The following is a 25,186-nucleotide window of genomic DNA, read 5'->3' on the forward strand; positions in this document are numbered from 1 at the left end:
TTTATGTTTTACATACATACAAAATTGAACTTTGAACGACTACATAATTATAATACTTAATTAATTAGTTATAAGTCACTATAATGACTTTTAAGTTTTAACTCAAAAGTATTTATATTTTTAACCTTAATTGCACGAGATTTCTTTAAAGTGATTCGATACAAGCTATGAACTTCAATAAACCATTTTAACAAACTTTTTCCATATCGATTTATAGAAAGCACCTATACTGACATTGTATTTATAAACACATTATAGAATTTTCGATAAGATATCGTTGAAGAGGACGTTATACCCGAATGTCCCGAATGTATTGTCTCCGTCTTACAAGAGCGTAACATATCAAATTTTACGTACATCATGCTTAACTCTGTTAGCTTAAAAATTAGAGTGAATTGACCTCTAATTAAATTAAATGTAAGAGTAAGATTATTACTGAATGCTTGTCGTGAGCTGTTTATTATATTTTAATTTTAAAGAGAGTTATGAGTATTTTAAGTTGTACAAACAATTTACAATTTTAATATGTTACGCTCTTGTAACACAGAGGCAACACATGCGGGCGGTATAACGTCCTCTTTATCGTTTACACGCGCCACTCTCGATTGCTTGAATAAAATCAATTCGTATTTATTTATTTATTTTCGTGTTCATTGTTCGGTTTCATCCACGTGTTCTACCAAAAGTACACGCCTCTTCGCATCGTATTAACAATATAACGCTCAAGGATAATTTCAGCAATGATTTAAATGAGGCACTAATAGCGAGTATCAAAGGATTTCCTTTGAAAAATCAAGTACCTAATTCCAAATTCTGTAATTTTCTGAAAAATTATTACACGAATCTAAACACAAATGCAGACGAATTCATTTCACGGAAAAATTACATTGTAGATGTTCCACAGATGTCTTGGAAAAAATAAGAAATGAAATTGGAAAAAAACCTTGATTGGAAATTTGGCAGATGAGACCAGTAGACCATAGATTCGCGTGAGCATTACATCGCTAATTTATTTATTGGAAAATTATCACTAGAACATTCTTCCGCATGTTCCATTGTTTCTGTTAAATGCATATTTTAACATAATTTATGCATATTTCAATCTCTTATGCTGGATATTTGCATGCATTTAATACTTTAATAAAGTTTTTTCACTGCATATAATCCACATAAATTATGCATAAATTATAAGTACCTACTTATGCTCAGAAGTTGTATAGGTAAGAATTGCATATTTCTATAGATCTATTTATGCTTTCTGGACTTGATTTATAGACTATAATAAACCAAATTAAGAATCCGCGTAGAAATGTTGATTTTGAAAACGAAAATTTAAAACACATATTTGTATATTTTTGTCAATTTTAGAAAACAAATAATTGTTGGTTTTCATGCATATTATATTTCATTAATTTATAATGATTGGAACCAACACTTCAAGGCCACAAAAATATTATGTAGACGGTGGACACGTGGCTAATAATTTACAGGCCTATACTCTGGTTAGAGAGACAACATGCCACGCGCCGACCAAATCTGGTTTGCCGTTCCCCCCACACAACACCCTGCCATGAGGTTTCGATGGCAGGTGACGCAGAGGGGAATGCTCAGAATCGGCTTGTTCTCTCGCTGAACAGAGCATCCTGCTCCTGCAGTTTGCAAGTGAACTATAGACGCTGATAGAGTTAAATACTGGAGTGGTATCTACCTTATTTAAAAGTAATGATACTTATGTTTTAAAAAATAACTTTTACTTTTATTATCTAATATCCATAATGCCTTTTGACTTTTATACTTATTCATCTAACGTGGGTATTTTCCTTTTCTTTATTTTTTTGCCGATAAGCGAAAAGTCAACTTTTCCACCATACATATATGCTTAACAATAAACAATTTTTCAACTGTATTAAAACAAGACGTTTTGATAACTGTTATGGCCTAATACCTATACGCCATTGGCGTAAAAAAAGTCCACGGAAAAAAAGCACAATAAATAAACATAACAAGGAAAAAGATCCCACTGAAAAAAATTAATGTTTTAAATGTGAACACATGTATAATACTCTACTCCTAATTAGTAATTACAATGTGGCGTGTACCTATAGCAACATATAATATTTATTATAGTGAAAATAATGTCATAAATATTATTGTCATGTGTTATGTGTAAGTTTTGGACAAATGTAGTATATGTATGTTATACTTATACAGTTATACCTTATACCCCTGATGTTTAAGTTATAACTTATAACACTGTATATTATGTATGGTCGTATAGATGAGTTCATTTTTATATTAAAATTTTTTTATACATGATTAATAGTTAATCATAAACCTTATTCAGACATAAAGTTTTTTATTTTTGAAATTTTTCATTGAATAAATAGGTAAAAAAAATGTCTTATTAATTGAGTCTCCGCATATAAAATTGGCATTACCTATAAGGGCTATAATAATGTATGAATTATTAATTACTAATTAATTGTAGAGTATAGGTACATGTGTTTGTATTTATATTTAATTTTTTTTCATTGACTTTTTTCCTTAGTGTTTACTTTTTTGTGCTTTTTTTCCGTTTGTTTTTTTTTCCGCCTGCCGTATTGATGACTATTGGCCATCACACAGATGGCAGAATATCTAGGGTTGACGGTATTGCGGTATTAGATTTGGTACCGGTATGAAAAGTTATACCAGTATCACGGACTAAGATATACTAAGTATATCTTAGTCCGTGACCAGTATATACCTCAAAACCGACACATATACAGGAAAACTATAATATAATTTAAAATCATAATTAGTGTGAAGTCTCCTTATCACTACTTTAAGCGATATTCATTTATTTTATTATCAATATTCTTTTCATCAAAAACTGGTGTAACAAAAAAATTGTCACCCCACGGTATTACGGTATGTACCGATTTACGGTGTACCGTTTCAGCGGTATTTGAGCAAAAACTGGTAGGTAGGTATATCGATGTAGACGATATACCGAAAAAACCGTCAACCCTAGACAGAATATTTATAACTATAGATCTGTGGGCTATCTCCACATTTATTATCTATGGATAATAATTATTTTATTGACATTGAGATAAGGATTTTACTCTAAAGTGATAAAGTTTATACTAAGTATAAGGTCTATCATGGGTAATATGATATTATTTTAATATCTGCTTATTTATTATTTATTATCTATATTTCTATATCCGTGCACCACGGACTAGTGGTTGGCCTTGGCAATACGCCAATACTCCACACTTGACACTAATAGGTCACTAGGCAACGTATCATGGGGTAGGAGAAGAATGCGCAGTCCACATAATATTAATAAATAATAAATAATAATATTATGGTTAATACTATGGCTATTAAGGATTGATGAGAAATAAGAATTGGCGCATGCGTAAGCTCATATCCTATAACCTGTTCTACCAAGTGTTCAGTGCTGGGATCTTTTATCTATGGCTGGGATCTAATATTAAGCGCGCGCCGAGTGCTGACACATGTTGCGGGTTATCACTTATCAGTATTCTATAATATTATTTCTCATTCTCTCAAAGGCTGATTGTTACAAATTTAAAAATTTAAAACTTCATGCCAACCGACTTACTTTAGTCAACTATATAGGCACAGTGATTCAGTCTACACTCTGCAATCAAAGGAACAAAGCTAACCCTAAACAAAAGTATGATCATTGTAATTAATTTTAATATTATTTAATATATTAAACTGTAGATCATTTTCGAAGTAATTTGTTAGTTTAAAGATTAATATATTAATACTAATAATAGACAATTAAAAAAATTAAAACATTCAAATTGATTAACAATGTATAAAAAAGAATTCATATTATAATACTTTAATCGAATGTTATAGAGTAGTAGGCATTTTATTACATTGTTATTCTATTTATGTTTAAACATTAATTCTAATACATAATTTATTAATTTTTGTAAAGGTTAAACATTTTTTAAATAGATATTTGATTTTCGTGTTTTAGATGACAAATTATCCTGTACAAAACATGGTCTGGAGCTGTTTAAACACTAAAGAAGATTTACTTAAAATATTTACTGGACAAGTTGATCGAGATGTTATTGAAATGGTGATAGAAAGCAGAAATAATGATTGTAAGTTTTAAATTATGCTTTTATGGTAGTTATTGTAATTTGTTTAGATCGTCTTTATGTACTTGTGTTGTGTACTAATGTGCCTTTCAGTGTCATCATATATTATAAATCAATATTTATTTACCTATTAAAGACTTTATCTTTACTTAGTTTTAAATTTAAATTATACCTGTTCATAATATGGAATAAATATCTAAAAATAGAGGAATTAGACTCTACTTTACCAAACAGCTGAAAAATCCTAGTGTATTTTTCTGTATCCATTATTTTATTTTCATAATGTCTTCGGTTACAACTGTAGAAAAGTTTTTGGTGTCCAAAATATAAAGCCTTCAAATATAAACATAGCCTATAAGGTTCCTCACAGAATACGAATACTATGGTATTTCTTTAATCAAATCAAAATTTTTGATTAGTAAAATACTATCAATTACATAATATGTATTAAAAATTAAAATAATCTTCACTTTCGTTTATTAAGTATACTTATTACTTTTTAATTCAGTAATTTAAAATGGTAGGCCAATCTAGTTGATCTTGACATTGAAATTAATCAGTTTTTATTTAATTACAGGGTCCGGCAAAAATACCTCCCATATTTTAAAAGGCAATTACAAATAAATAAACAATTTAACAGAACAATTTAATTAAATTTTTTAAATTAAATAGTATGCCATTTTACATTATCCTATCAGACAATTCCAAGAGCAGCTGCATGTGTAAGTGCTGAACGCCTTGGAGATTGCTGGATAGACGCACTAACACGTGCCACATTATCCGGCGTTGTTGCGGTTAAAGGTCGGCCACACGATTTCCTCCTTAGCGCAGAACCCTTTGCTTTAAAGTTTGATAACCAAACTTTAATTTTTTTTTCTATCTGGAACAGGATCATGTCAGCCAGTTGAAATCGAATGCGAAGTGCTCGCTGAGTAGTAATCGCAGAACCACCATTACAGATATATTCCTCTACGACAAACACGCGAATGCCACACCATTATGATTACTGAAAATGGCACCTTTATCTATCTATACCCGGAATACCATTTTATTTATAAATAGCTTTAAATATAAATGTCTAAAAATACTGGAGGTTTTTTTGCCGGACCCTGTATTATTTGAAATTCATTGCCATCAATATGTCATAATTCTGTTTTATAATGACTTAGCCAAGACTACTTTATAACAGATATTGTTCTCAATAATAATAATAATATATAAGATACCATATTAAAATAAAATAGTCTTAAGATTTATAATTTTATTTTCTGAATTTTTTAATAGTGTTATTGGCATATCGTGATCTTACTGAAATAACAAAGGTTCCTGATCCTGAACAAAATCTGCATTTACGATCTACTGAAGAAAAAAATCAGTCAGTCTCAGCTTCTACTTACAATATTCCCAAAGTTAATTGGAAACGTTTATCTACAACTGAAACACCTATTAATAAAATACTCTATTTAGTATCAAAACGCTTCAAAGTTTTAGTATTAATGAGAGGATGTCCAGGTAGTGGAAAATCATATCAGGCAACAAATATTTTGGATTTGTGCTATAAAAATGTTAACGCCGATGACTTTATTTTTAGCGCAGACAAGTTTTTTACGAACAAATATAATGGAAAATATTGTTTTAATCGTAACAAATTAACTGAAGCACACAATTGGGCATTTCAACAATTCCAAAGGGCTATTGGATTAGAAGTTACTCCAGTTATTGTTGACAATACAAATTGTGAAGCTTGGGAAATGGAAAATTATATTAAAGTGGCTGTAAATAATGGATATTGGATTGAAATTGTTGAACCTAGTACAGAATGGGCATGGGATGGAATGGAGTTGTTCAAGAAAAATGTACATTCAGTACCTTATGATTTTATAATATCTTACCTTCGTCGATATGAACGTAATATCACTATTGATAGTTTATTAACTAGATTTAAATTTAAATACAATAAGAATACCAAGCCACCTATACAATCAAACAGTTCTAAAACCTACCAGCTTTGTGAAAATCTTATAGATCAAAGAGATGAAGACTATGAATCCCAAATTGAGATTATTGATGATTTTAAAGATCTGAGTCTGTCACAGAAACAAAAAAAAAAAAAAAAAAGCAAAAAAAAAATATCTGCTCCTGCCGACAATAATGCTGAAGATAACTCTTTGATTCCTACAATTGGTAAAACACTAACAGAAAGAGAAGAAGATGATATTCTTGAGAGCAATGAATATGAAAACCTATCCCAAGACATTCCTGATATAGATGAAGAATCTCAGTTATCTGTGGAAGAAGCTTCAAATTATGTCAATAAATCTGTCAACACTTCTGAAAATGATTTTTTATTTATGGATGTCCTGAATGAAATACCTGAAGAAGAGTACAGTAGCTATGTTGTTTTTGGAAGAAACAGAGATATTAATGAAGGGAATCTGAGTATTTTGAATATGCCTTGTGGAAAATTAGATAAAGGAACAACTACTAACGACCTTAAGAAAATGATACCTAAACTAAATTTAAATAAACTCGGAGAACAATACCCAGAAAATATTTCTTCATTAATTATTGAATTATTTGACAAATGTGAAGGAAATATTGACTGGATTGTAGATATGTTGGAAGAGTCTGGACATTATATATCGAAACAACAATTGTGCAATTTTATTGAGTTTGAAGAAAATTATTTTATTAAAAATGTTCAATGTCAAGACTCCATTCAACTTTTAAAAGAAAATCACGAACAAGATAATATTTTGTTTGATTCTCCATTAAATCCACAGTCAAAATTAGTAAATAAAATCACTGAAGAAACTGATGGTAAAAAGAAAAAACTTGGGAAAAAAGTCATTGATAAAAAAATACAGAGAACATTTAAAGTTGTTGATGATGATTTAAGAAAAAATATTGAAAATAAATTTACATTTGGAGATTCATTATACTCTGATCATGTTTTGAAGATAAAAAAATTTAAAGAAAATCAAAATGCACCAGATAGTACTGATTTTATTTTTCCAAGATCTGAGAGCATCGAAGAAGATCTTATGCTTGAAAAAGATGATGATGGAAACTTTGTTCAGTTAGTTATGGATAGAAGTGTACTTGCTCAATTATGTGATTATTTTGGCGATTTCTCTCCTAATTTTAGTAAGTACTGTGTATTTTTTTATTTTCTAAAAAAAATTATATTTTAATCAAATAATTTTGGTTCTAGATCAAAATACATTACTAATGCCAGTGAAATTACCTGAAAAGTTGGCTGAAGAACTTTATTATTATTTGATTGCAAATACGCCTTTAGATGTTTGTAATCAAGATGCCATTTTACAAGGTAGTTATTGTTTATTTTAAATATTTTTACCTAGTTAATTATATTAAAATGTATTGGCAATGTTATAGGCTTTTTATTATATTTTTATTTTAAAGTGAGTTATGATTATTTTTAAATTGCAAATTGTTAGCCCATCTTAAAATACTCATAACTCACTTTAAAATTAAAACATAATAAAAAGCCTATGACATTGCCTAGAAAACAATAATCTTACTATCAGTTTTATTAGAGGTCAGTTCACTTGGATTTATTTTTAAATTGTAATTAATAACGTATCTATTAACAACTAATAACAATGCTAGTAGTTCTTAATACTATATAAATTATATTATATTAAAATATATTTATTCTATACATTTTTTTAAAATTATATATTCATTACTTTTGAATGTTTTCATGACAATAAAATTCCCAGACACTACAAAAACCATGAACCTCCTCCCCCAATCTACTATAATACACTATTAGAAACCTGAAACATTAAAAAAGATACATCTATTAGTATTTTGTTTGGTTCTTTCTCTAATTTTTAACAAACAAACTAATATCTACTCATACACATATAGTTTGTAAAATAACGAAATATATGTATATGTATAAATACTCCCTACTTAAAAAAAAATTTTCTGGAAAATTAAAAGAATGATTTTTTTAAAATTCACAATTATTGGGGATAGAACATCTTCAAGTATCTCCTGACCTCCCGTATCTTGTTTTTTTCCAAAATCGTGTTGTCTGTAAAATGTTCATCTATTTTAATTGTAAGTAAAAATTAAATCAATGCCATTGGTAGAATCTTGGTGGAGTTCAAAAGGTGAATATTCTCAACTGTCACAAAAGACTGTATTGACACTTATATGTGTGAAATAGGGTTCTCCACCTATGTATCAACGAAAACAAAATACCTCAACAGACGTGATGCCAAACCTAATATGATAATATAACTTTCATCAATAAAACCCGGTATTAAGAATATTTATACTAATAAAAAGCAATTTCACTCATCTTGTTAAAAAGTTTTTGTTATTTTTATACTATTATTACTTTTACTTAAAAATATATTTTGAAATAAATATTGCATACACATAATTATTGTATGAAATTATTATAATTTTTATTGCAAATAATCCTTACATAAAATGACTTACTAAAACTATTGAAACATAGTAGGGATTCTAATTGTCTAGCTGTAATAAATTATTGTTGAAAGCTAAACCAAAAAGATAAAAAACTAAAAAAAAAGTAGTGGTTCCATAATAAAAGTGAACATTAAAAAGTGTTCCACGGATAAAAAAGTTTAAGAAATGCTGGTATAATGAATAGTGTATGGAAAAATGGTATATAAATTGATGTATTAATAAATAATAATAGTGCCTATTGCTCTTTTTACTAAATCTTGCTTATCTTTTATTTTTATTTTGGTAATTATTAAAATATTTTTACTGTCTACATACAATACACATTTGATTATTCTTCTTATGCCATATTTTTATCTAAAGATTTCATTAATGGCACATTTACTATGTAAACACAAAAGTATAGTTGAGTAAAATAATTAGAGTTAGTAATCAGAAGATCATATTAGTAATATTATTAAATAAAAAAAAATTTTAAAAGTTTCATAAATTCTGTTCCCTTTTAGACATTATAGATTTTTATTAAACTATTTATAGTTGTCATACAAATATACAATACTGAATACAATGATATTAACAATCAATTTTTTTATTACTTAATATTTTATTAAGTATGCATTATTAAATTTTTAAATTGTGATATTGTTAGATGAAACTTTGGCTCGAAAACTACAAGAAGAATCTACAGAAGAATGTTCTTCAACTAACTCAAATAACTATATTGTAAGATATAATTAAAAAATAAAGCAATAATTTTGTTGGTCAAAATGTTGTCACAATTAATGAGGAATTTAAATTTGTATTTACAGGGAGAATTCACATTTTCTGCAGTCTTAACAAAAAAATTGCTGTTGGAGAAATTTAAACATATGAATTCTACACATGTTCTAAATGTTTTGCGTGCTAAAAATTATAAATTTCATGTAAATAAGTGAACTTTTTAATACATATATTATGAATTTAAATCATAGAAAAAAAATATTTTTTCTAGGAAGCAAATGAATTTCTAAGTGAGGCATCTGGAACTAAAAGTTCGTTAAACCAAGACAGTCCCACTGTTCAAGTAATAAGTATTCATTACCCAATAGTTTAAATACATAACTTGTCTTTTTGTGATTATAATATGGTCACACATATTAAAATAAAACATTTTATGTTTTTTTCTATATTTTACAATATTATAGGAAAATAAATATTATTATAGGAAAATGAAAGAAGTTGTGTTGATTGGGTAGGACATAATGCATCCAATAATAGTCAAGATTATAGTAGAGTAGCTCAAGAACTTTCAATCAAGAGACAACAGCTTTTACAAAAAGCTAACCAATCATTAAGTGCAAAACAACATCCTTCAGTCACTGCTCATTATTTAGAGAGAGTAATTATACATTTATACACCTTAAAATACATTTTTGAAAATTTAAAAATTGCATGATTTAATTATGTTTATTGTATAGGCCGACATAGTTAAACAGAACGAACAACTTGCTAAAACCAAAGCTCTTGTCGATATGGTTAAACAAAATGAAAATGCCACTTCCTTAGATTTGCACAATTTAACAGTAATAATAGTATAATGTACTTTTTCTAAATAAAATGTATTAAATGTCATATTTTGTTAGGTTTCAGATGCTATTGTAGCACTAGATATATATTTGGATAATCATATATCAAATTTGAAAAAACCTAATGGAGGAAATAGAGGTAGACAACTAACCATTATTACAGGCCGTGGAAAACATAGTCCTAAGGGTATAGCTCGTATTAAACCAGTTGTCGTAAGAAGACTTCTAGATAGACGTTTAATGTAAGATATTATTTTAAATATTATAAAATTGCAGAATTCAAGAAAAGTTGGTCAAAATTATATTTCAGGTACTTGGAACCTGAAATACCAGGGACAGTAATGGTTATTATCAAAAAGAATTCTTTGCTCAGTTCAGAATGTTAAAAGTTATTAATAAGTATGTTTATTAATGTTAAATTAGATACTGCTGATATGTATTTAAATAATTATAATTGGATTTTTTTTCATTGACCTATTTTAACTTTAACCGTTGATTACTTTAGTTAAGTTAATAGTTTTATTTAATTTCCTAATAGTTGAAAATTATGCTCACAACATGAACGTTATCTGTTGATTGTTTTTTTTATTTTTATAAGTATTTTTACGTTTCAAATTATATTTATCGATATATCTTATTTAACATTTATTTTCTTAAAATAATAAATATAATAATGATTTTATTTTTAGTTGAACAATTTAATTATTTTTCACATCATTATACTCAAGAGGACGTCGCTCACATATGTATTCCTCCGTCTTACAAGAACGTAACGTAGTAAATGTACGTTTAGCATCGTCATTTTTAATATTACAGTGCATTTATCTATAATTAAACTTAACAATAGTATCTAAAAGGAATAACATTTTCTGTGATTTGTTGAAAATGTTTTTTTTTTTTGTAATCATTTGTATAGGAATTATGATCATTTTTAAACTCAATATTTTATAGGGAGCATATAAAATGTTGAAAACTAATTTCACTGAAAACAAAACTATCAAAAATAATTTAACCAAAAAATATTTTATTGAAAATAATTTAATAGAAATATAATTGTAATTGAAAATAATTTCCTAGTAATTAATAGCAAGGAAAAATAAAAATTTGATATCTAATTTTTATGAAAAATAATTAGTTGGAAAACCACACAATTTCTGAAAATGTATCTACTCAAAAACATTTCCTAGGAAAGGAATTTAGCAAATGTAAACAGACATTAAATTCTGACCCCCATATTTTGGACTCATGCTTCAAGTAATGGAAGCTAAGACTTAGTACCCCAGTAAAACAAAGACGTCCACGTTCCATTTCAGTAATGAGCAAGCCAACTCAACTGTATGCTTTTAATGAACATATTGTGGACTATAACCAACCCCAAGTATTTCGGATAAATTACACTGGATCGGTCACTCATATGTAAAACTCACCTAGCAAACGTCTTGTCAAAAATCAGCACCCGCAATAATATAATTTAGAAACTAGTAGGCTCGACCTGGGAAATAAATAGTGCACGTGTGAAGTGGTTCGTTTCACAACTTAATCATAATATGCTCATGTTCTCGAGAAATGAGAACTGTGTAAATCGACTCCTGTCCATTGTCTCCAGGTACTTAGCGATAACGCTGCTCCTGCTCTATACGCCGATATTTTTTTAATTATTTGGGCTATAGTGAACATTTAAAGAAATATGAGCCAAATTGACCAGCTGTTCTCAACCTATGCGATTATCAACGAGCAGCATTTTCACTTTGCAAAAAAAAAAAAATCGCAGCAAGCTTGGAGATTGCTATTGACCGTGACAGGTGGAGAGGCTTATTAGAAGCTGCAAAAGGCTTTAAAGGCCATTAAAAATAAAAAATTAATAATAACAACACAGGGTTAGGGTTCTATTTAATTTGTTATTCGTGAACAAAGAGAGAGAGAGAAAAACAGTGCTAAAAAGTAAAAAGTCGGATGTCCTCTGAGTTGAAAAAGCTGTAGATTGTTGACAGTTGGCATTAACTGAGATTAAAATATTAAATACAAAAGTATGATAGGAAGTAAATGTAATAAGTATTAACTGTAAAGATAATAAAAGATTTATGACAATATAACACAAACCATTTAAAAACATCTAAAAATTGATATGAATTGTAAAATTAATAGAGTACAGTATTTGAAGTATTAAACAAAAATATGACATTTTTAAAAATAAATGACACTTAAAAAAAAGGTATATATTTATATAACAAAAACCCACAAATATTAAATTTGAGAAAAATGACCCACATTGTCGTATAAGTGCCAAATTTTTCTCTGGCATGGTGAAAACACTATTCAGAAACTGATGCCTCACTTATCAATAAGAAATAATAACATATTTATTTATAATCGAATTGGTACACAAAATAATATGTATTATATAATTAATACAGAATAATAAAAATACAGTTGGGGCAGGGTGTGGCACGGTGCTTGGCTGCAGTCCCTCCCTTACTGTGTCAAACATCGTCCGGCGTCGCTAGCTCCCGGATTGGCGACCACCTGTTTAGCGGTGAATCCTTGCCTCACATATAAACGTGTTATTCGAACCATACCACAGCCTCCTACAAAATGTTTGTGGCTATATCGTTGCCGATGCTTTAGACAAAAAAAAAATTAATTTAATTCTACATTATTAAGGATATTATATTAAAGTTCATGGAAATAATTGACTACATACGTATATAAGTTGAGAAAACATAAATTATAGAACTGTTAATAATTATAACTATTTAGCGGTGACGGTTGTTGGTAAATTTTTTTTTTAAATTTTCCTTCCTAAACATGTTTCAAGAAATCCATCTTCCTAGGATTATTACAAAACATATGAAGCTTACAAAATTAATTTAAAATTCTACTTTAAAGAAGACGTTTCACCTGCATATGTTGTATCTAAGACAGTCGTGTTTAAGTGTGATATGTATCAAATTTTAGTTCACCAGTTATAATTAAGTTTCAATAGTTTCAAACAATAATAATCACTCTAATATTAGAATTGTCAGTGTCAAATATAAGATCTGCTGAAATGTATACGCGCTTGTAGGATAACATGCTGATAAATTATTATTTATTAATACTAGTTACTTTTAAAATGTACATAAAATCATACTTTTAGTTTACATTACAGCTATGAATCATGAATGGACCAATGTCTGGTAACTTGAAGCACACATTAGCGGCTACAAGTCTTTATCGTCTCACGTGCACCTTTTACACATTATGCTTTTACTTTGTTCTTCGAGAGAATGTGGTTATTTTACGCATTTGATTGGATTTAAGAAGTATGGATTTGGATGTTTGCGGCAGAGTACACCTACAGGCTACAACCCGTCTGGATTTTGCACTATCACTTTCTGTCGCGGATGGAGTCTACTCGCAATGAGCTAAAATGTAGTTATGGACAATATTGAACACTTCCGTAATTTACTCATATTTTACCCATACTGCAATTGTACAACATAATTAATTATTGTTATTATATTCTCTGATAATAATTAATATCGTAGCAGTCGTGGTTCACCGTACAATGTAATATCGTTGTAGTTGATATTCGTAACAAATGACATTCGAGATAGTTATAGGCCCGCACTAGCAGGTCTTATGTGGCGGTTGCAAAAACATTTAAGGGTGCCTTAATATTTTTAATATTTAATCCTATGAGTGAAGGTCCATTAGATTATAATAGCTAAAAAGGTGGCCAAGTGCCCGTTCTGCGGGTGTCGTATGGGCCACTGGTCACTTTAATGGAATGTGTCAAATTGGAAATCAATGATATGTCCTATGAAATTCCAATAATTTGAAAATATGATCATTAAGTGTATTTTAAAATTCCGAAAATCCGATTTTGAATAAAAAAGAAAGGTTGGCATGCTTGGTGAATGGTGAACCCTGTATTTAAATGGATGTTGGTTTGTCTGTGTGTAATTAATAGACTCAAAACTACTGGATTGTTTAAAATTTCAATAAAAGTTGTATAAATAGATCCTTGCGATTTGGTAGGTATTTGCCAACATTCTCGTAATTTAAACATGTTTGCACACATTTTATGTATTGTTTTTTTAGTTATTGTTTTATATATTTTTGTATGTTTGTAAAAATAATTATAAATATAATTTTACAACTTGACAGATTTGAATACGTTTTATATTTTGAATTTTGAATTCATTTTTCGGGACTTACATTTCATTGAAAACATTTTAAGATTTCAAATGCATTTTTTAGGGTTTTTACTGCAATAAATTAACAGCCATAATCATAATAATCAAATTATTATTATTTTATTTATAGTTTTATACCTAAAGTTAGGTACAGTGAAATTTCCATATTATGTCTTAGCGATGTCTTCTGGACAAAAACCTATTATATAGAATTTCATTGAGCAGAAAATATTATTGTTTGGAACTTTGAACTTATAAGGTTATCATTGTTTCACTGTAATTTTGCATTTATGCTAAAAGTGTAATTATAATGGACACTTGTTTTTCTGCATATTTTTTTTTGAAATAGTTTCACTATAAAAGGCTAGTTACCTAACGTCCTAACCACATCTTTTTCTATGTGTATAATTAATAAGTCCGAAAGATAGTCTTGACCGATGATATTGATACGTACGTGTCCCGGAGGGAAAGTAATGCTAACAGCAGTTCTCCCTCCGGTTCTCAATACCACGAAAAAAAAGAAGGTTAGGTTAGGTTAGGTCCAAGATGTTTAAATTTCAATTATTGTTTAAGTTAATCACAAGTTTCGAGGGTTGTTAAACATTCTTGAACCTCTATAAATTCACTATACCTAATCGTTTTTGGTAGCCCACACAGGAATATTTTTCAGATTTATTTTTTTTTTGTTAGGCTAGGTGTTTAAGCTAATTATGGACATACCTAGATAAATTTGTACCGTTGTTTTCTCGTATCAGCTGTTTAAATTAATTTTGGTACTTTTGCTAGTCGACTGTCAAGTAAAAATGAATAGAGTTATGTGGTACCGATGACGTAGAGATGACAGTATGGTAGGTACAAAATATTTTATAAAAATTGTCCATCTCTTTGTCTCCGCCAATCAGTAAAATAACTATGTCAACGCCACTGTAAGTTCGCAATTAGATATAATAATATATAGACATGATTTGTATGGTTTATTTTTATTACAGTCATTTATTTAATGAGTGATAAGCTATAGTATCATACTAGATTTACATTTATGTTATTATTAAATGCTACGAATTACGATGGGTAATTTGATATCAATGTTTCATTATCCGTACAATAATAATAATATATTCCTAAATGCCCAGTTAATACTATTAATAGTTATTATGGCATAACACCCAGACCTTAAAGAAATATTTTTATCTTCTATACTATATAATAGTTACATGAAATGTTAATTAGTTTTTGTGAATTTTCTTTCTTGGAATCTGTCAGTAAAATCATTATAATTATAATTTAATTATATTATTATATTATCGTCGATAGCTCTAATTATTTAACAATTATAGGCATTACATCATACCACGATCAACATTTATGGCTAACCTGAAGAATAAATCTCGCAACTCTAAACAGTCCGCCCAATAGTTATTGATGTAATAATGGCTACCGTTGTGCTTACGAGTGTAAGAATCGTCTTCAAAAAATATTATAAATAAATAATTATTTCTCTATTTTCAATAAAATATAGCATTATTCTTACTTACACGTAACGCACCCACTCACAGAGGAGCTAAAGCTTGATGGTCAAAATGAAAACGTCGACTGCGTTTGATGTGAGATATTTTTGATGGGACGAAGAGAGAACTTACATCGTATAATACAGTCAAATCTCGATAACTCGATTTTCTCTAGAAAAAAAAATAAATTCTACTTCTGATTTTTTAGTCATATATCTCAAATACAACTTAAAAACCCTTCAAGAGGTCAGAAAAAAAATTGAGCTATCGAGACTCGACTGTAATATAACACAGACGTATGGGTAGGTAATTACTTATAATAGTAAAATTCGATAAATAATTATAGATGTGTTCGTTGTTCTGCGCATTAATCGTATGCACTTTAGTGTCAACTGCCAGAACCGATAATACGAGTTCTGTTGCTCCAGTTCTTCCACTATTCAATTCGTCAGAGATTGAAGTTATAACTCCTGAGTCCGAGGATTGGGAATCGTGAGTAGAAACCCATTACCCACGCGTATATGGTATATTGATATATGTACCTAACTGCGCATCCGAGATTCCGAGTTTGGTCCACAGATATATAAAGCAATTTATATATCCGTGGTTTGTTCACAAGGTTAACCTAACCTAACTAGGGGTTGGTACTACACTAGTTAGGTCTAGGATTTGTTCAGGTTGTACACTAGACACTAGTTGAATCCATAATATTTTTCGGTGATTACTATCCACTATTGACTATACCAACATTTCCCTTCCCATTTTAACAAACTTAGAGTATACTCAATCTTTTTAAAGTTGTTGAACAATTTTTTTTACAGTTTCTTTCTAGATTCTGAACGAAGCCATTAATGTATTTATTTATTTATTTATATCAACGGATCAGACGGTCCAATTATAATAATTTAAAATAACATAGTTCATAACTGAATATTAGAATACAATAATAATACAGTAATAATACAATAATAATAAATAATAAGCAGTACTACAGCAGTACTATATTTAAATACTACAAATTTTGTTTATATAATTATTAAATAATTCAATGGAATTAAAACTAAATAAATCAATGTTTAAATCATTTGCTATTGACATTATCCTATTCATAGAAGAAGCAGACATATAATTTGTTTTATGTGTATAAATATAAAACATAGTGGTTGATCTAGTTCTGCACTGTGGGACATAAAAATTAAGAAAACCTAAAATTTCAGGGCAGTTGATGTAACCTATGACGAGCTTAAATAAGAACTTCATATCTAATATTTTTCTTCGTTCAGATAAACTACCAATATCAACATAACGTAATAGTGGTTCATAAGGAGGACGAGGCATACGAGTTAAATTACAATTGATGGCCATAAATTGTAGGAAACGGTTTTGAATATTATCTAAACATTTATATTACAGTATTGATATAACAATGTTGTGTGTTTTTATTTATTTTTCGGTGGGAAAGTGAATTTAGTTGGTGCATTCGGTAGGTCGAAATTTCAAATTATCGGTCGTTTTCAAAACGCTGGGGAAAAAATAAAATTAAAGAAAAAGGAGGATTTTTATCAAAATTGCAGGTGTTCCACAAAATCGATTTTGGTTTTTAGTGGAACTGTTAAAAACATTACCGTGGATGCATGACATTTTCTATGCACCAAAAAATATTTTGACTTGTTTTGAACTGTTTATTCGGACATTTTCAGTTTATAATTTTTTAGTTTTTTTTCTATTAATATCAATACAATTTTATGCATTGAGTCGAAAAGCTTGAAAATGTAATAAAAGGCTTCTAATATATTGTTACAATGGCAGTTGAAAAATATTAAAAATACATTACTTTGTAGGTAGTTAAAAACTTATGAAATGTTCAACTATTATATAGCTAATATAAGGGTTGAAAATTTAAAACAATGTTTCACGTAAGTATAAACACAGTTTTTTTATGTTCAAATTTGGACAAAATTACATATGAATAATTAAGAATAATGATTTAAGTTATTTTGTTGTAATGTAAAAAGATTATTCATTTGTACTTTCAACGGCTATTGAACGCTTATTACGTGTGTACAATAATTTTATATCATTCATTTTCATACATGAACTCGGGACCCAACTATGTAGTATAGTATAGCAATTTTAAATTCGAGACACAACTCGGATGCGGCCATATTTGAATACACTCAATATGTTTGCATTAGCACAACTACATGGCGAAAGCTTGGCGGGTGCTGGACCTCTAGCTACATTTTTAAAAAAGGTTAACTTAACCTGTATTTGCAAAAAAAAAAACCCGGTGTGTACTAGCTAGTTGCGGTCATAATCAAAAATTACATACTAGTTGCGGTCATTCAAATAATAATAACTAAGTATACTAAATAATATAATAAAATATAGTTTATATAATATATGATAATTAAATATGAAATTAATATTTCGTTTATTTATTGAGTTTAGAAAAATGTATTAATCAACATTTTCCTTCCCATTTATATCGAAAAGATAACAGACTTAGGACTGTCTACACTATTATTTTTGTGTAGGTATGGTTAAAAATGTTGATACCTACTTGTGTTTAAATTACGTGGTTAAACTTGTGTCAAAATATAGTATATAATAGTAAACGTTGTCAAAATATAATGAATAATAGTATAATAATAATAATAATAATAATTTTAAATTTTAAAATTTTGTAGGTATACATTTAAAGGAAATTGTATTTATAAACTTTACAGATAAGTAGTGGTGTTCCCACATATATACGCTGTGTGCATTATATACAACTATGATAAGCTATGACCGCAACTAAGATATTACCTAAATTGGTGTGACCGCAACTGTTATATCTGTTTATTATTTCAAAAATCATCATGACCGCAACTAGTATGCAGCCAAAAAGCCAATCGCTTCGCTCGTAACACTTTTTAAATCGTATCTCATAATAACTGGGATTTCGATGCACTTTGCATTGTATTTTAAAGCTTGTTTTGTAATATGCAAGTTTCATGTTCACGTATCATTAAATAAAAATTATAAGTTTTTTTTTTCATTTGTTGACAATTTTCAATTTTAAGGGAATTCCACACTACCATTTTTACAGAAAAAAATCTATCTATAAACACTTTCCAAAGTACAGATTTCAATTTTACTACAGTAATAATTTTGAAAACATATTTGAATTAATTATTATGAATAATAAAAAAAATAGAATACAGTACATACTTAGGTTCAGATTCAAATTTTTAGATTTATTAATTAGTTAATAGTTACTATTTAAAAATGAACAGTTGTATAATTACATGATTGCCTAATTATCATTTTGAAATAAAACATACCTAGGTAAAGATAACTTATAGGTAGGTAAGTATACTTGCAACTTACTACTTGTCCGACAACAATGAACGTGCATGGATCATTTGGAGAAATGAAAAAAAAATTAATCATTTTTTGAAGGTTACGTTGATCAATTATAAATGATTAAAACTTCATCGTTTTGTGCCCTCTGCTATAAAGTAAATAATTAAATCATTCATCAAAATATTTTCACTTTGTAAACAGTTGCAGTTACATTTGCAACTAGGATCAATGTTTTTAGAGTAGAGGTGTGTCTGGATTAAGTTACATAATTTAACATTTTAGCTATGTAGATATGTAGTTACTGCAGTGAGAATATAACATTATAATATGCGATATTGTTTTTGCATTATAGGACACACGTCCCAGCAACAACTACCATTACGAACGAGAAATACGGTTCAAAAACGACTCTGGGCACGGAGTCTGTTACGGGCCCGAACATCTTACAATATAGCAACAAATCTGTGGCGAATGATGTCATCGACAAATCTACAAAAATGGAAAACGATTACCATCCGACAGACAAGGAAACTTATAGTTCCACTGAGCCGATACCGACGACCAACGTTACTCAGTCACTTGAGCAACCACCTACGAGGTATATCATCGATCTATAATAATACAATTATTACTTATTAGATATCAAATAAAAATTCTAAAATTTTTATAAATTATTGCAAACTGTGACTTTCTGCAAGACTGGACAAGTTAACTAATAATTTTAACTCTTTAAGTTAATTAAATATGGAATAGTTTAAGTTTAAATTTAAAGTTGTGAAAGTTACTTTATTTAACTTGTGATACTTCCAAGATCTACAAAAATACCTAAGAATTGGATGCATTATTTTTAGATAGAATATTTCAATTGTAAATTGTATCCAGCCTAAAGTTAGATTTGGCTATGTATGTGTAAAACTGTATGTCAGTGGCGTAGCCAAGATTTTTTTCGGGGGGGGGGGGGCTGATCAATTTTTTACACAGCGGTGGTTTATAGTTTTTGATCGAATACCATAGACCATTCAAATAATTTTTAAATTTTATTAACATTTCGGGGGGGGCTGCAGCCCCCTCAGCCTCCCCCTGGTTACGCCACTGCTGTATGTACATAACTACCTTCTATTTAAAAACTTGTTAGTTAGGTAATTACACTAATTGCGCAATATACAATAGGTATAAAATATACAATACACAATAAGTATACCATATTATTTAAAAATACGTACAACTTATAATGTTTTTATAGGTATTTGCCTCACAATTATAAGCTTTCACTAACCATTTAAACAAATGCAAAAAAACTAGGTTGACTTACCTAATATTTTTTGAAAAGTGTCGGTAATTGAGTGGTGTATAAATGGGACTTGTGTTGTCATCTGCAAAGTAACTTAATACATTATTCTTAAAAATAAAAATAGTTTGTACTTTGTACATAGTTGTAGTTGCAGGCTCAAATAGGACAATTTTCTGGGCTTGGGGGATTACTATTAAACTGCAGTGGCCTTATGAATCACCATGAAAATTTCATATGGGTGTTTTACTAACAAATTGTATTCCTTTCAAACTATGTTATATTTCTAAATTCCAATACGTCGTAATTTCTTTAATAATTTGACATCAACTCTTTCAATACTGAGGATAGCCATTAGCCACATTTAAGAAACTACAGTTTTCCAATCTGCAGTTTACTAGTTCTCATAGGCTCTTAGCCAATTCTTTGCTTCTTCAAAGAAAATAGTTAGCTATTTCACGTATCTCATCGCAGTTAAAATTTTGAAAATAGTTTCACATTAATTTTCTAAATACAACCGGAAAATAACGATTCTCTGATATAGTAACATCTAGTGGCGTACACAGATATTACAAATTGAAGAGGTTACATAAAAAAATGATTTAATATTATATAGGTAATTATTAATATTTTTTAAATTGCATTTAAAAAAAACCAAATGGGGGCTTAAACACCCACCCAACGAGTGTGTACGCCACTGGTTACATAATTTTAGCAATGCACTTATGCCAATGGATATAATGAACATAATATTTGTAAATTAGGACACACGCAGTAACTACAACTACCATTGAGACCATTTTGAATGATACAATGATAGCTGACGAAGTCGGCGTAAGTCCCACAGAAGAAGTCGTCGGCAATTCCCAAAAACCGGCCAACAAGAAGTATAGTTCCACTGAGCCAATTCCGACGAAGAACTATACTCAGACCAAAATTAGGAAACCACCTACGAGGTATATACTTGCAGTATATAGTATATTATCGACCCCCTATAATAATACAATAAATTGTTACTTATTAGTTAATACAAGTAAAAAATCCAAATTTTTAATATAGTATAAGCCTTTACTCTTATAGGTAGGTACATATATATTTATGCCAATGGTTTATACAGCTATACATAATACATGTGATAATATTTGTGTATTAGGGCGCAACTGCCAAGTACAACTCTCATTGCGATTTTGAAAAACGGATCGACAACGACTCCGGGCACGCCAGCTGTTACAGATCTGACTTTCAAACCCCCGGAGGACGTCATCGGCAATCCACCAAGTCAACCAAAACCGAAAAACGGTTATGGTCCGTCACACAAGAAGTACAGCTCCACTGAGCCTATACCGGCAAATGAACACACTCAGTCAACGCCTAAGAAACAAGTTATTACGGTTGTTACGATGAGAAGTAAAAATAAATATCCCTTACTCGGCCCCATCTCGTCAATTTTGGCCAATAAGGAAAAACCTACGAGGTATATCATCGACCATCTATAATAATATTGCTTTAACTTATTGGTTATTAGGTTACAAATTAATAATTATTACAAACCACTTTACATATTTTACTTTTAAACGTTATATGTGTACCAATGAATGTATTGCAGTATATTGATTTCACATTGATCTGAGTTTATATTTTATTTATTTTTTGGGCCTGAAGATAGAATTTTCAACGAATGTATATAATTATTGTAAATATTTACTATTATATTTATAATATAATAAATGCACTGTTTTCGACAATAACTAGATCAATCTATATAGACACGGCTACACTAGTGTTAAAATAAATTACTTTTTTTTCTAAAAAAAGCTTTAAGTTTAAAATTATTACAGTCAACAATTATGATAGATTAAATTATAAATTGGCAACTACATTATATAGCATGCTAGGTTGTATAGTACTATAGTGTATGTGTATACATTATACAAACTGTGGGATATAAATTTTAGTAATACTGTAAACGTTTATATGTTACAGGTATACGACTACGGAATGGATTAAACCTACCAATAAGAATTGCAACTGTGTCTTTGGCAAAAATTATTTAAAACAGTGAGTTTCATTGTTGAGTACCTGCCTATTGGCATTAGTTAAATACCTTATAGTTATTTGTAATACCGTAATGCGCACGATATAATATGTAAACAAAACACGCACGGAGGGGTCCGCTGACTAAAGTCAGGTTCACACTTCACAGTTACGTCGTGTTGAGTCGTTCAAATCGCATCTGATAGGGCGTTATATTTTTGGTATCATGTAATAACCAAGTTGCAACCGAGTATAGCAGAAATTGACATTAGCCCTAATTTTTAACCAATATAGTTACCAGTTGTAACCATAGTTACCACGCCCATGCACTAAACGACATACGACGTAGCTGTGAATTCGCCTTTAAAGGAGGATTATATGCTTTTGAAGCTCCACTATACACATGACGCGCCGTGTACACGAACAATTTTCAGCTATATCCAACCATACAGTAACGTGGTTAATCGTGTGGTACTCTAACCTAACCAACCAATCACAGCAAAGGATCATAGTGAACGTGTACAGTAGAAACCCGCCCAAAAGTACAATCATTACAAAAAAACCACGGTAGACAGTATAGGCGTTAATAAAAAAAAACTCTCCTCTGGATCACTCTGGCTCACCTAACCTTTTGCACGTGACATATATTTTCTGAAATTCCTTTTAGACTGTGAGCACTCCAATGTAGTATATTATAGGTATACTTGCTATAGTTGTTTTGTGTCGGTAGATGGCAGCCAAATTTTTCTCGGTGCTGATCATGTTCACTATTATTATTATTATTATTATTATTATTATTATTGCTATTATTGTTTATAGACTATAGCGACATTAAAAATCTCAGCTGGTGTATCTACTGCCTCTCAAACCTGAAGTGAATGCCACTCGCATAGAGTCCTTTTTTCTGTTTTTATACTAACTATATATTTATGTATTATATTATTCTTACATAATATTTATTAATATTATATGTGTATATTATAATAAAGCTGCAACCACAGCAAAGAGGAAATCACCACGGCCAAAATGTTGAGCCAAAAAGAAGTTTACTATCGACGGGAACAACAACGACTCATGAGGGAAACGACGACGATCAATATTAAGAGACAATTAGAAGAATCCCAAAAATGGGAACTACAACGGAAAGTATTGGAAATGGAAACCATTAGATTTAACACCATTTTGGATATATTGAATACCTAGTCGCAAGTAGGAGAGATGGTCTTCCAGGTCCGAGTAGGAGTTGCACACTATAAATACAGACATAAGTACCTACAGCAAATATAAGTTTTACCTTTTCGTTATATAGTAATGTATTATGATAGACACAGCCCTTAACAATATTGAATAAAAAAACACAGCAAACGTATCCTGTACGATGCTGTATACCTTTACTATATAGTATATTTTATTATAACGTCCTATCTCCTATACCGGCTATACCTATTATTATATTGGCACAGGCGAGGCAAACCGATCACTGCAGGCTCGACCTGAATTTTTGTAGGGTCATGGTAAAATGTGAATATATATTTTATTATAATGAATTAATGAATATATTATATTATGTACGTGGAGATCATGGAAACTAAATCAAAAATATTTGTGCGTACCACTACATAAATGTAAAATCATAATCTGACAAAAACGCTGTACCTACCTATACCTATACAAATATAATAATTACTTATATAAACATTATAATAGGTAAATGTGACACAATGTGTTCAATTTATTTAATATTAAGATAAGCGGACCCATAACAGCTCGCGGATGCGCAGCTCCACAGACAAATCCATTCTTAAAAAGTTAATATACCATATACCTAATTAGCTGAATTACCCGGCTTCGCCCGTGTGTAGTTTTTGCTTTGTCAAAATTAAATTCTTAAATCAACACACATTGTTGTGTTTTAAAGAAGAAAAAATTGTATTTTACTTAATGCTATCAAGTGCTAAATAGTAGTAGCAGCTGAATTATAAATTACCCCCCCCCCCCCAAATGACGCCACTGCTCGGAACAATTCATATCTCCACGCCGATCAAGCACATAGTTAGACGGACAAAAAGTTATGGTTGTGTGTCGCTATGGAAACTTGGAAACCCACAGGTCGCCGTAAAGTAAAATATGTATATGACTATGGGCAGGCGCAGAAAACGTTTCTACCAGTAAATACGTGTGTTTGATATGCATTGTGTACCTATACATCATGCATAGGATTGAATGGTCATATTTTATTTAATATTTTGATTTTTGATGAATTACAAAAATTGGAAGTTGGAAATAGCTTTTGTCATATGCATACCTACCAGTAAATAAAGTAATATCACTAATACCTACACATTAGGTACCTCCACAGTCCACAGATATTATATTATACGCATTATGGTTTTCATAATATATTTAAACTTTTATGAGTCGACTGTTGGAGTGTTTGTAAATTTAGTGGCAGTCCACTAGAAAGACGCAGAAAAAAGTAAAGGTGCCTAAGTAGTAAGTACAGCCTAACACCGGCAGCCATACGCCGAACGGTACTCCTCTATAGGTTATTTTATATTTATATTTGTTGTATCTACATTCTCTATTGAGAAACAATTGTTTTATTAGACATATTATATTATTATGTTTTATTTTTTTTAATCATTGATGATTATACATTTATTTA

General features: G+C 29.6%; 2 protein-coding genes across 6 annotated transcripts in view; both read left to right on the forward strand.

Moving 5' to 3' along the window:
• Positions 1–10,774, forward strand: part of LOC111042869 (NEDD4-binding protein 2) — a 39,901-nt gene extending 29,127 nt beyond the window's left edge. The window contains exons 1-11 of one of the 4 annotated variants that reach the window (XM_022327580.1): positions 1,564–1,719; positions 4,004–4,133; positions 5,415–7,277; positions 7,345–7,461; positions 9,247–9,320; positions 9,407–9,520; positions 9,589–9,660; positions 9,802–9,975; positions 10,055–10,159; positions 10,220–10,404; positions 10,473–10,774. In XM_022327580.1, the coding sequence (XP_022183272.1) occupies positions 4,004–4,133; positions 5,415–7,277; positions 7,345–7,461; positions 9,247–9,320; positions 9,407–9,520; positions 9,589–9,660; positions 9,802–9,975; positions 10,055–10,159; positions 10,220–10,404; positions 10,473–10,548 (2,910 nt within the window). In that variant the 5' untranslated portion in view covers positions 1,564–1,719 and the 3' untranslated portion in view covers positions 10,549–10,774. Of the gene's footprint in view, positions 1–1,563; positions 1,720–3,297; positions 3,689–4,003; positions 4,134–5,414; positions 7,278–7,344; positions 7,462–9,246; positions 9,321–9,406; positions 9,521–9,588; positions 9,661–9,801; positions 9,976–10,054; positions 10,160–10,219; positions 10,405–10,472 lie in introns of those variants that run through there. The other 3 variants (XM_022327579.1, XM_022327577.1, XM_022327581.1) reach the window with 3 other exon arrangements.
• Positions 10,775–15,723: 4,949 nt separating this feature from the next.
• Positions 15,724–23,916, forward strand: LOC111042870. 2 transcript variants are annotated; one of them, XM_022327582.1, is made up of 7 exons: positions 15,724–15,944; positions 16,195–16,340; positions 19,552–19,797; positions 21,252–21,443; positions 21,641–21,961; positions 22,471–22,545; positions 23,511–23,916. In XM_022327582.1, the coding sequence occupies exons 1-7, from the start codon at positions 15,912–15,914 to the stop codon at positions 23,722–23,724; spliced, it is 1,227 nt and encodes a 408-aa protein (XP_022183274.1). In that variant the 5' UTR covers positions 15,724–15,911; the 3' UTR covers positions 23,725–23,916. The 2 variants fall into 2 exon arrangements, with proteins under 2 accessions (XP_022183274.1, XP_022183275.1); XM_022327583.1 differs by lacking the exon at positions 21,252–21,443.
• Positions 23,917–25,186: the final 1,270 nt, after the last annotated feature.

Source organism: Myzus persicae, unplaced genomic scaffold, assembly GCF_001856785.1.
Source record: "Myzus persicae strain clone G006 unplaced genomic scaffold, MPER_G0061.0, whole genome shotgun sequence".
NCBI lineage: Eukaryota > Metazoa > Arthropoda > Insecta > Hemiptera > Aphididae > Myzus > Myzus persicae.